This window comes from Bombina bombina, chromosome 2 (assembly GCF_027579735.1).
Source record: "Bombina bombina isolate aBomBom1 chromosome 2, aBomBom1.pri, whole genome shotgun sequence".
NCBI lineage: Eukaryota > Metazoa > Chordata > Amphibia > Anura > Bombinatoridae > Bombina > Bombina bombina.
This window is the reverse complement of record NC_069500.1, coordinates 686,137,661-686,151,224: the sequence shown is the minus strand read 5'-3', so window position 1 is coordinate 686,151,224 and position 13,564 is coordinate 686,137,661. Positions and strand designations below refer to the sequence as shown.

Genomic DNA, 13,564 nt, shown 5'->3' with positions numbered 1-13,564 from the left:
TCTCAGTTATATGTCTCATAAAGACTAATTTAATAAATCATGAAATATTATTTCTATTGTCAGTCTGAATCGGTAAATATTGCAATACGATTCCATATTGCTACACATATTGAGTATTTTTACATTTAACTTTGTTTTTCATCCATATCAGAAAAAATGGACCATGAATTAACTTAAATTACAGGCATACCGTGGAGATATTACAGCTTTTAGTTCCAGACTTCTGCAAAAAAGTGAATATAGCAATAAAGTGAGTGACATTAATTTTTTTTGTTTCTCGTGCATATAAAAGTTATATTTACACTATACTGTAGTCTATTAAGTGTGAAATAGCATTATGTCTAAAAAAAAACAATGTATATACCTGAATTAAAAACTACTTTATTGCTAAAACATTCTAACCATCAGTGAGTAATAATCTTTTTGCTGGTGGTGTGTAAATATAGGTGCATATATACATGTGTATTCATGCGTATTTATGTGTTTATATGTTGGAAAAATGGTGCCAATAGACTTGTTCAACACAAGGTTGCCACAAGCCTTCAATTTGTAAAAAGAGCAATATCTGAGAAGCGCAATAAAGTGAAGCGCAATAAAACGATGTATGCCTGTACATGGCTCCATTTTAATATGTAGGAACACATGGTGATGTATTCCTATTACAGCTAATCCAGAGTAAAGGGACAATTTATGTTCCCTACAATTCACCATAGTAAACTCATAACGCTCCATATCACATTTAATTGTTGTAATAAAGGTGAGAGGAGAAAACAACGTGAGATTCAATATGTGGTTCTAATGCAGACTTCTGCTATCTCAAAATTATGCCCTAACATCAAATACAGTATGTGAGTAATCTGTTGTAAATTAAAATAGTGCTTTGTCCCTTTTATGAATTGCAGCAGAAATAAAACAAAACTGCCTTTCCTTGAGTACAGAATATAAATCTACCCATGACTGATATGTTAATGTATATAGGGACACCTATTTTAACCATTTAAAAAGGTTGTTATTATATTTTGGCTGCAGGTTCATTTTTATAATCCTAAATACCAAACTGTAACATTAATTAATTGATAGGAAACGTATACTTTGCAAAAGCAGTGACAATACAAGGTAGTTTAGAAGTTAATATTATTGTATATACAGTATATATATATATACATATTTATCTATTAGAAAAAGATTATATATATATATATATATATATATATATATATAAAAACATATAAATACCTATTAAATAAATGGTTTACTAATAAACTAAGAGGCATCAGTTCTAAATCAGCTTATGGGAATAGAAGAGGGCAGGCTACCCAGACACTTTCCTTAAAGTGAGTTTATTGAATTACTGCCTAGTATCTAAAAATAATCTTAAAAACAGGGGCACTTTAATTTATTAGACGCTTATTTTAAAAAATATTTACCATTGCGTAATGGTAAACATACCGCCGTTCCTCCGCCAGCTCCTACTGTATTTAGCATATCGATGACAAATCCGACTTCCTCCAATCGTTGCGTGCCCCCTTTGGCGTCCTGCTTGCTGGGCACGCAACTATTATTGGAAGCCGGATTCGTCATTGATACAATACACTAGGAGATGCGAGCAGAGGAACATCGGTATGTTTATCATAACAAAATGGTAAATATTTTTAAAAAGAAGCGCCTTTGTAAAGTTTAATTAATTAAAGTGCCCTTATTCATTAAAGGTTATAATACCTTTAACTGCACATGTGCAAAAATAAAATTAAAAATATAAACCTGAATTATTACAAAATTCTCCCCATATATAAAATATATATTATAATGTGTTTAATGTCGCTTTAAAAGCTGTACCCGTGGCCACGAAAATAACAGTAGTTGCCCATTACTTGGCTGTTACTTTACTACTCATTATGGATTTGGCAACACTGACGCTTATAATATTGATAAATCAATACATGGGGACTGCTTGCTACATAGGAATCATTTGCCCTCTAAACCGGTCACAACTTATTTATTGACAATATAGAAGGAAGACGCCACTCAGCAGAAAGACAAAATTAAAGGGACAGTTTACTCCAAATTTGTCTCCCCATTAATTTGTTCCCAATTATCCACTTTACCTGCTGGAGTATATTAAATTGTTTACAAGTAGCTCCTTTACCCTTATATTTGCATTTTAAATAGTTGATTTAGCCAGTGGCATCCCCACCTATTCTGAAAGTTTGTGGCCGCAGGTCCAAGCTATACAGCTAAGCTTTGTAAACACAGCCAGCAGAATAAATTACACTCCCAGTGGTATATAGCAGAGATAAGGTAATAAAATTTTGATTTTCGATTGTTCTCTCCAAGTACTGGTGATTGGTTTATGGACAGATATAAGATAAAGAAGCAGGTATATGTACCAGGGATAGGCATTCACCAAGACTGTGGTGGACATTTTCCAAAGTACAGACCTTAGTAAAGGACACTAAGGTAAATTTCAAATGAAAAACATGACAAAAAACTCTCTTTATCGAGAGGGTAGTGGATGCATTGTGGAAAAGCCATCCAGCAGAAGTGGTAAGGACAGTGAAGGAGTTTAAACATGCATGGGAAGGTATAGGCTATGCTAGATCAGTCTCACACACTCGATATCACACACACCCTCACAGTCTCACACCTGCTTATATACTATCACACACATACCTTCATAGTCTCTCTCACACACACTCGATTGCACACTATCACCCACACACACAAATTCACACTCTCATACACACACCCACACATACCTTTAGTCACACACATACACTTTTGCAGTCTCACACTGTCACACACACTCTCACAGTCTCACACTCTGTCTCATTCTTTTGCACACTGACACACACACTGTCTCACAGCCTCAGCCTTTCACAGACACTCTTGCACAGTGTCACACACACTCACAGTCTAACACTGTGTCCTCCCTCCACGCCGCAAAATGGTTGGCGGACACTGCAAGGGCCAGTCACGGACACCTTGCCTATCCCTGGTATGTACACAATGTGATAAAGTAATGGTATCTGATTATACCTACAAGCTCAACCCATTTTATTAGGTTGTGGCTTCAAAACACAAAATAAGAGCTTTAAAGGGACAGTCTAGTATAAATTAAACTTTCATTATTCAGATAGGACTTTTAATTTTAATCAACTTTCCAATTTACTTTTATCATCAAATTTGCTTTTTTTCTCTTGGTATTCTTAGTTTAAACTAAACATAGGTAGGCTCATATGCTAATTTCTAAGCCTTTGAGGGCTGCCTCTTTTCACATGCTTTTTAAATCTCTTTTCAACACAAAGAGACAGAAAGTACACGTGGGCTATATAGATAACACTGTGTTCAGGCACAGCAGGGTTTATTTAAGATTTAGCACATTACAATGCTAAATGCAAGACAATAGATAATAAACAGTCACAGTCATGTGATCAGGGGGCTGGAAGAAGGTTCCTAGATACAAGGTAATCACAGAGGTAAAAAGTGTATTAATATAACAGTGTTGGTTATGCAAAACTGGGGAATGGGTAATAAAGGGATTATCTATCTTTTAAAACAATAACAATTCTATGGTAGACTGTCCCTTTAATATACACAAATAAACCTTCAAAAGCTAATTTTCATACATTTTAATTCTGCAGTAGGTAAAAAACAACAATTGTAAACACATTAAGGGAAAAAAATATTTTACAATATGCTGTCCCTTTAATAAAACAAGAAGAGATTGTTCACAGCTAATCAGAATGACTGGTTGATTACGTCAGCCACTGAGCCAACTCAAGTGACTTTGCAAACAAACCAAAAATAAGGGGAGGTCCCTGGGCTAGTGTATTCGTCACATTGGTTCCGCCCACCTCCCGGTACAGTTATAATCCACGATTCCGGTCCAGGCATCGATCGTGAAATATTTTGTGTGTGTGACAGTGACTGTGTAGACGTCTTGTGTTTCGCGCTATTAAGCAGTAACAATGGTGAAACATATCGAAAATTTGGTAAGTCTACAATAGGCGTTGTACTTTGATGTCTAGTTTAATAGTGAGCAAGTTATTGTAAGCTAAACGCATCTAGCGATTCATTTTGAGTTTGGCTTTCGATGGATGTGTATTGAAATAATCATGCAATCGTGATATTATTTCACAACTTGATCGTTTATGTAATTGTTCTGTTATAAAACAATAATTTAAGGATATGTAAAATGTGTTTATGTGCGACATTACCTAGGTGTATTAAAATCGGCCAGGAGTGTAATGCCATTTGCTTAGTTATTTTCTCTTTAACCCATCAGTTCTATCCGCAGTTTATAGCTTAGCTAAGGGGCTGTGTGTATGGCAGCTGTATGACACAGGCCTGTTATGTGATTGGTCTTCTGGTCACGAGTTCATGCCATGGCTGTCTGACTAATTAAGAGTGGCGGGCTCTGGCCTCAATTCCCGCGCCCTTCAGGTTGTGATTGTTATTAGTGGGCTATGATAGGAGGTATCCTGCACAGACATGTTAGCTGGCAAGTTATTTCTTTACTACTTCAGTTGTATGTGCTGACTGGCTCATAAAGAATGTGCTTATGGCTATGTGTTTTCCTTTCCGCATTTCCTAGCTCCATTATTCATTGCGCTTGGTTAAAATAACATTAAATATAGTAGTGAGGAATAAGCTGTTACACAAACCTGAAAATAAGTGTTTTTATTTAGATTAGGGTTCTTCAAACATATCCGCCACATGAACTTTTTCTTTCTTTCATGGTTCACAGGAGGAGTTTAAAGCTCTATTGGAGGAAGCAAAGGAATCTCTTGTTGTAGTTGATTTCACAGCAGTTTGGTGTGGGCCATGTAAAAGAATTGCTCCTGTTTTTGAGGTAAGTAAACCATAGTTTGTTTTTCCTATAAAAACAATTGCTTGGATCTGTTGGGTGGTGTAAATATTGAAGGGACATTGTGTTTTGCCCTTCTCCCCCCCCCCCCCTGTTTAACCCCCTTAGTGACCAGACTTTTTTTTTTTTTACTGTTTAGGACCAGGGCTGTTTTTACATTTCTGCGGGGTGTGTTTAGCTGTAATTTTCCTCTTACTCATTAACTGTACCCACACATTATATACCGTTTTTCTCGCCATTAAAGGGATAGGAAAGTCAAAATTAAATCTGCATGATTCAGACAGATCAGGTCATTTTAAGACACTTTTAAATTCACTTCTATTTTAAAATGTGCTTTGTTCTCTTAGTATCCCTTTTAAAAAAAAAAAAAAAATGAATACGTGCATATCATACACTAGTGGGAGCTGCTGCTTATTGGTGCCTGCAACACATTTGTCTCTTGTGATTGGCTAAATATGTTCAGCTTCCTGCCAGTAGTGCAATGTCCCTTCAGCAATGGATAACAAGAGAATGATCAAGAAAATTTGAAAATAGAATTAAATTGGAAAGTTGTTTTAAACTGTTTTATCTAAATCATAAAATAGAATTTTGTGGTTTACTATCCCTTTAAATGGACTTTCTAAAGATACAATTTTCGTCATATGTAATTTCCGATAAACTTATATATTTTTTTTTTTATAACATATGAGAAAAATTGTAAATAACAATAACTTTGATCCCCAAAATCTGTTACACATCTACAACCACTAAAAAAACGCCTATGCTAAATAGTTTCTATTTTTTTATTTTTATTTTCCCTCCTGAGTTTTGAAATACCCAATGTACCCACTTAACCCCTTAAAGGACCGGGAATTTCAGACTAAAACTTCCCCAAAAGACCAGAGTATTAGCATTTTTGCTATCACTCTATTTAAATTTTTATTTTTTTATATATTTTTTATTTACCTATCAAAACACTATCGTAGAAGAACATGTACTGAGTCATCTGATGTCCCAGAAATACTGTGTCTTTGGGTATAGTGCTGTCTGTGTCTGGCTGAGACTTAAGCTCTGTGTATGCTTAGCTGGCTGTATCCGTATCTTTGTAAAAGTCAATTGTTACCGGTAAAGTGACAGCATAACGTACCTTTGGATAGTTGTCTAAGTCAGTCGGTGGCATGAAGGTACGAATATCACCTTTCCAGGACGTCCCCTGTGTTACATGTACCGACCAGGTGATACTGTGTAGTCTATGATGTCTGGGGGGGGAGGTCATCTGAGTGCTCTGTATATCCTCAAGGCTAGACTCTGTGAGAAGGCGCCCCACCTGTGCAAGAAGTTTGAGAGGTGCAAAGAAATTGCCGATAATGTTGTTAGCGCTGTAAGAGCAGACTGTGGGTACTGGGTAAGGATGCCGTTCCTCAATGGCACGCTCAGCCGTAAATGCAAGACAAAAGAAGCCTTTGCCTGAACTTATAGAACACATTATACTTTCTGCTAGTTAAATCTATTTTCATATAAGCAGGAAGGCAATCTCTTGGTTTCATTGTGCAAATCAGTTTGATATCAAATATGACAGGGTTATCATATTTACCTTCATTTAATGTCATTACATGTTATTAACATATTACATGAAACCCATGTCCCTTTATTGACTATCAGTTTCTGTGCAGAGACACAGTTCTGTCTCATGCCCTCTGCTGACAGTTTGAGCCATAAAGGTCTGTTCCTGTATACTACACAGGATTTATGAGGGGGTCTGGCTTTTCAAAGTAAAAACAAGACAGAGTTTTTTATTTTTTTTAATTTTTTTTTGTGGTTCAGCTCATACTTTTGTAGACGTGTCCCCTGTAGGCCTCATCTTTATTTTTATATTAGCTTTTTAAATCTTGCTCAACAGCCAGGGACTGCTAGTTCATAAGTGCCATACTGATAACATTGTGCTCACTCCAGCACATTCTATTTGTACATGAACCAGCTCTTTGAGATAAGGGATGGTCTGCAGAGGCTTTGATACAGGTAATCACAGCTGATTATGCAAAATTAGGACATTGTTGATAAAGGGATTTTATTTTTTTATTTTTTTAAAGTAACAATTTTCAAGTACTCTGATTTAACCCCTTAATGACCACAGCACTTTTCCATTTTCTGTCCGTTTGGGACCAAGGCTATTTTTAAATTTTTGAGGTGTTTGTGTTTAGCTGTAATTTTCCTCTTACTCATTTACTGTACCCACACATATTATATACCGTTTTTCTCGCCATTAAATGGACTTTCTAAAGATACCATTATTTTCATCATATCTTATAATTTACTATAAAAAAATTATAAAATATATGGAAAAAAACAGACTTTTTCTAACTTTGACCCCCAAAATCTGTTACACATCTACAACCACCAAAAAACACCCATGCTAAATAGTTTCTAAATTTTGTCCTGATTTTAGAAATACCCAATGTTTACATGTTCTTTGCTTTTTTTGTAAACTATAGGGCCATAAATACAAGTAGCACTTTGCTATTTCCAAACCATTTCTTTTCAAAATTAGCGATAGTTACATTAGAGCACTGATATCTTTCAGGAATCTCTGAATATCCATTGACATGTATATATTTTTTTTTTAGTAGACAACCCAAAGTATTGATCTAGGCCCATTTTGGTATATTTCATGCCACCATTTCACCGCCAAATGCAATCAAATAGAAAAAATCGTTCACTTTTCACAAATTTTTTTCACAAACTTTTGGTTTCTAACTTAAATTATTTACAAACAGCTTGTGCAATTATGGCATAAATGGTTGTAAATTCTTCTCTGGGATCCCCTTTGTTCAGAAATAGCAGACATATATGACTTTGGTGTTGCTTTTTGGTAATTAGAAGGCCGCTAAATGCCACTGCGCACCACACGTGTATTATGCCCAGCAGTGAAGGGGTTAATTAGGGAGCTTTTTGGGGTTGTTTTAGCTTTAGTGTAGTAGACAACCCCAAGTATTGATCTAGGCCAATTTTGGTATATTTCATGCCACCATTTCACTGCTAAATGCGATCAAATTAAAAAAAAGTTAATTTTTTTTCTCAATTTTAGGTTTCTCACTGAAATTATTTACAAACACCTTCTGCAATTATGGCACAAATGGTTGTAAATGCTTCTCTGGGATCCCCTTTGTTCAGAAATAGCAGACATATATGGCTTTGGCATTGCTTTTTGGTAATTAGAAGGCCTCTAAATGCCGCTGCGCATCACACGTGTATTATGGCTAGCAGTGAAGGGGTTAATTATGTAGCTTGTAGGGAGCTTGCAGGGTTAATTTTAGCTTTAGTGTAGAGCTCAGCCTCCCACCTGAAACATCAGACCCCCTGATCCCTCCCAAACAGCTCTCTTCCCTCCCCCACCCCACAATTGTCCCCGCCATCTTAAGTACTGGCAGAAACTCTGCCAGTACTAAAATAAAAGGTATTTGGCCCTTCTTTTTTTTTTAAAAAGAAGCATATTTACATATGCTGATGTGTAGGATCCCCCCCTTAGACCCCAACCTCACTGATCCCCCACCAAACTGCTCGCTAACCCTTCCCCTCTGCAATAATGGGCGCCATCTTGGGTACTGGCAGCTGTCTGCCAGTACCCAGTTTTGTAACAAAATGTGCCTTTTTTTTTTTTAAATTCCCTTTTCTGTAGTGTAGCTTCCCCCCCCCCCCCCCCCCACCGAGACCAACCCCCAACCCCTTCCAGGACCCTTAGATTGCATTTTAGTGGGGGTTTTTTTTTCAACTTTTCAACTTTTTTTTTTTTTTTTTTTTTTTTTTCTGTAGTGTAGCGGTACCCACCCGATCCCGCCCCCCTCCACATAGCGCACCGATGGCCGCCTCCCACGTAAGCTCCCACCCACCAACGATACCGGCCATCGAGGTCCGGTGCAGAGAGGGCCACAGAGTGGCTCTCTCTGCATCGGATGGCCAAGGGGGGTTATTGCAGGATGCCTCCATATCGAGGCATCACTGCAATAACCGGAAAGCAGCTGGAAGCGAGCAGGATCGCTTCCAGCTGCTTTCCAGACCAAGGACGTACGCCACACGTCCTCGGTCATTAACTGACTTTTTTTTGAGGACGTGTGGCGTACGTCCTTGGTCGTTAAGGGGTTAAAGGAAAAGTGTAATTTGTTAAATAAACGGCTAACTTTCCATGCATCTTTTACCTATGTTTAACCTCTCTGCAGGGTTTAGTTATCTATGGTGAGTAATCAAATTGTCATTTTTGCATTAAAGTGTTCCTTTAGTGAAAATGAATGATTGCCTGGTTTTTAAAAATACTATTAAAAACAGGGGCACTTAAATTGCAGCTTTTTTTTATTTTTTCTTTAGCAAACAGACCACGATCTCCCTGCCCGCCCGCATCTCCTCTGTACTTGCCTCACTAATGACGAAACCAGCTTCCTCCAATCATGGTGTGCACCCCAGAACGTCCAGGCCACTCTGTGATTGGAGGAAGCGGGTTTTGCCATTGAGGTAATTACAGAGGCGCTGCAGGCGGAGGATCACGGTCTGGGTTTCCTAAAGAAAGGAAGGGTAAGTATTAAAAAAAACAAAAAATGCTGCAATGTAAAGTTTCATGAATGAAAGTGCCCCTGTTTTTAATAGTATTTTTAAAAACCAGGCAATCATTCATGAAACTTTACATTCACTAAAGGAACACTTAAATACAAAAATGACAATTTTGATTAAAGTTTCATGAATGATTGCCTGGTTTTTAAAAATACTATTAAAACAGGGGCACTTTCATTCATGAAACTTTACATTGCAGCGATTTTTTGTTTTTTTTTCATACTTACCCTTTCTTTAGGAAGCCTAGACCGTTGATCCTCCGTCTGCAGCGCCTTTTATTACCTCAATGGCAAAACCGGCTTCCTCCAATCACAGCGTAGCCTCACAAGATAGATGCTCTGGGGTGCACACCATGATTGGAGGAAGTTGGTTTTGTCATTAGTGAGGTAAGTACAGAGGAGATGCGGGGGCGGGGGGATCGTGGGCTGTTTGCTTAGGAGAAAAAAGTATTTAAAAAAAAAAATGCTGCAATTTAAGTTTCATGAGTTAAAGTGCCCCTGTTAAGAGTATTTTTAAAAACCAGGCACGCATTCACTTTGTTTCTCTTTTTTTTTTTTTTTTTTTAATTTATGAGAATACCGTCAGCTACCTTCTCCAGCTTGCTCCTGTTTGTGTAAAGGGTCTTTTCATATGCAAAAGTGGGAGGGTCTCATTTCCCACTTGCAGTGGGCTTTCCAGCTACCTTTTCAAGAGAGCTTAACTGAGAGCTTCTAAGTATTTTTTTTTTAAACTGTTTTATACTAGATTTTTATATCTGTATCATTGCATCTTATTCTTTATTGTAGTGTCTGATACATGCAGTTATATGAAAATGAGTGTATACTGTCCCTTTAATCCTCTTCCCTAAAGCATGTCGTTTTTGTACTATTTCATTTGAAACCAGTGTTAAAACCAGGCATGGTGGGGGGACGACAATATAACATTATGCCAATAAAATAAACCTTTAAAAGCTTACAACAAAACGTTCTTAGAGACAAGGCTGGCACACAACAGCAAAGTTTGTGCCAGGTGATTAACATATAGTAGACCTTAAATAAACAATTTAGTAATATACCTTTATAACCCTTTTATACAGATGTTGCCTAATGGCTAGATAAACATTGGATCGTGAGTGCCGTTTACCTACCTTTCTGTGGTGTAGATGGTAGGGGCCCCTTCTCTAGGACAAGGTTGCTTAATTACATCAGCTTTAAGTGGTGGTGTGCACTTAGGCCTGTGCCTCTGTATAATTTTGTTATGACCCAAATGCAGAAGAACGTAGCCGCTTGAGACATTTTTGGCTTTTTGGAGCCACATTTATTCTTGTAAAATACTAAAATCCTGTTTTACCTAGATGGGAATGCAGCACCTTATTTAAATTAAGGTAATCCTTTTATTTCAAAGTTGTTTAACTTATGGTCAGTGGATAAGGGGGCTCCTAGAGGGTCTCAACCTCTAGAACATAGTAAATAAGGAAGTTGTCATGAGTGCCAACTATCTACCAATGAGAGGGTCTTTACCTTAATTGGTAAAAGGGGTATGTGGTGTGGGATTTTAGGCTTGTGTTAAAAACGTAGACATTAAACAAATGCTAGAATGATGCATTCAAAGAAAAGATTAGTCTGAAATTTTGTTTGTTTCTTAAGCTGTTTACACTTGTCAATATTTTTAGTTTTCTGGTCTGTAAAATCCTTTTTCTTTTTAGGAGTTAAGTAAGAAGTATTCTAATGTTGTCTTCGTTAAAGTTGATGTGGATGATGCATCGGTGAGTACAAAAAGTTTGTTCACAAGCACCCCCCCATAAGTAATACAGTTAAGAAAAAAACATTTCTTTTAGAAATTATGCAGATTTTATAGTTTGGGATACTGATCTGCTTTGTGTGTTTCATCCTTTTTTACAAAACAAAATTGCCATTAAAGTAGTACATAATCCCTTATCAACTTGTAAATGTATGTCTATTTTATTTTTTTTGTAGTGCCTTACACATTTTGATTGCTTGTTTGTTATTGCAGGATGTCGCTGAGTCTTGTGGAATAAAGTCCATGCCAACATTTCAGTTCTATAAATCAGGGGCCAAGGTTTGTCTGAATAACTGCTTTTAATTTGTTGATGCTTTCATTTTAAGTTAGTCAGTTTGCTAGTCTATTTTAAGGAATAACTAGGTTACATAATTTGCTTTTTGGTCTCTACAGTGCTAGTCTGAATATTGTATAAATAAAAATAAACTTCATAATATTCCTCGTGAATCTTTTATGCAATAAGACTTAATCTGTCCTTTTTTTTTTTTTTTTTTTTATTGTAAAAAAAATCTGGTTATGCAAAATGCTTTCTATTGACAAAATACTTTAATTCTGACAATATATGCTCGGTTTTCTGAGACTGAACATCCTTAAAGTGAAGGTAAACTTTGGTGAATGAATTTTAAAAATACTATTAAACAGGGGCACTTTCGTTCATCAATTATCAAAGCAGCCGTTTTGATTAAACTTTTTTGATTAAAAAAAAAAAAAAAAAGCTGCTTTGTAAACTTTGATGAATGAAAGTCCCCCTGTTTTTAATAGTATTTTTAAAAAAAGGGCTTTCATTCACCAAAAGTTTACCTTCACTTTAAAAATACTGTTAGGTCAAAGTGTACTAATAAAATTATTGCCTCTTCAATTACAGGTTCATGAATTTAGTGGGGCAAGTCCAGAAATCCTGGAGAAAAAGATTCAAGAGTTAAAATGAAGCAATGATTCCAGCACAACCGTATCTTAAAGACCATACTCCGTTAGACTATATAATTATATTTCCTTTTGTAAAATTAAAAGCTTTAAAATGTTTTAATGCATACTTTGCATATGTCTTTAAAAATAAATTATTTAGTGCTTTGTAATTGTGTTCATATTTTCTTTTTGTGTGTGGTAAAATTTGAGCTGAAAATCAGTTGTAAGTTACAAATCCTTATCTGCAAGTTTGATGTTTTAGACTTCACCATACGTTTTTTTTTTTTTCTCCCCTCAAGGACTAATTCTTTACACTGATATTTTGGACTGACAGCATATACTGTCACCCTAGAGTCCCTTATTTTGGTAATGTTTTCCCATTTCATGAGCCCAGAAGGAATTCATAATTTGGTCAGTTTAAGGCCAGGTGAAAAGTGCTTTTTATCTCTTATCTTAATTGAAAACTTGTTTGTTCTTAAATCCAACACACTCATGCCTTCGATAATTGTAAGATTTGTGCAGTACATCATTTTAATGTTGGGCATTCACTAGTGTAAGGAACAAATGGCCTAGCATCTTCCTAAATATTACTTTCAGGGTGGAAATGAAAAGGACTACTTTATAGCATTGATTTATAAGGAGAACCATATGTTAACCATTCCGTAACTTAATTAAGGGACAGTCAAGTCCAAAAAAATGATTTAAATAGGGAATGTAATTTTAAACAATTTTGCATTGTTCTCTTGGTATTAGTTGACAGCTAAACCTTGGAGGTTGTTAATATGGTCATTTCTTAGACTTTGAAGACTTCCTCTAATCTGAATGTATTTTGACCACTAGAGGGCATTAGTTCATGTGTTTCATATAGATAACATTGAGCTTGTGCACGTGAAGTGACCAAGTAGTGAGCACTGTTTGACTAAAATGCAAGTCTTTCAAAAGAACTGAAATAAGGGAGCAGAAGCTTAGATACAAGGTAATTAGAGGTATAATGTGTATAACTTTGTTAATGTGTGTAACTTTGTTAGTTATGTAAAACTGGGAATGGGTAATTAAGGGATCATCTTTCTTTTTAAACAACAATAATTTTGGTGTTGACTGACCCTTTAAGCCACCTTACTTCCCCATATATTTTTTTTATTACAAAAGCAGTGCTTATTGGTGCTGTAAGTGGGAGTTCATAGTAACATGCCTTACTGTTCCCAGGTATTGTACCTGATGCAACAGCTATTTGCAAATATGGCTTAAAAGTGTTACAACTGACTTACAAGGGACACTCCTGTGCTTGGAGATGCTGGTTATCCTGTCTTTTATATTGAATACTCTTACTTTGCTCTTTCATAAAATGAGTGTATTGTCTGCACTCGCTCCCAAATGCAGTAATTTTAACGAAGTTTCAGGGATAGGCGGAGGAAGGTTTAAGGCCTATGACAG

At 36.2% G+C, this 13,564-nt stretch overlaps 1 protein-coding gene across 1 annotated transcript; it reads left to right on the top strand.

Annotated features, from left to right (window-relative positions):
* The first annotated feature begins 3,831 nt into the window (after nucleotides 1–3,831).
* LOC128649414 (thioredoxin) lies at nucleotides 3,832–12,300 on the top strand. Its single transcript, XM_053702669.1, has 5 exons — nucleotides 3,832–3,992; nucleotides 4,748–4,852; nucleotides 11,130–11,189; nucleotides 11,438–11,503; nucleotides 12,090–12,300. Exons 1-5 carry the CDS (start codon nucleotides 3,969–3,971, stop codon nucleotides 12,150–12,152), a joined length of 318 nt encoding a protein of 105 aa, XP_053558644.1. The 5' UTR covers nucleotides 3,832–3,968; the 3' UTR covers nucleotides 12,153–12,300.
* Nucleotides 12,301–13,564: the final 1,264 nt, after the last annotated feature.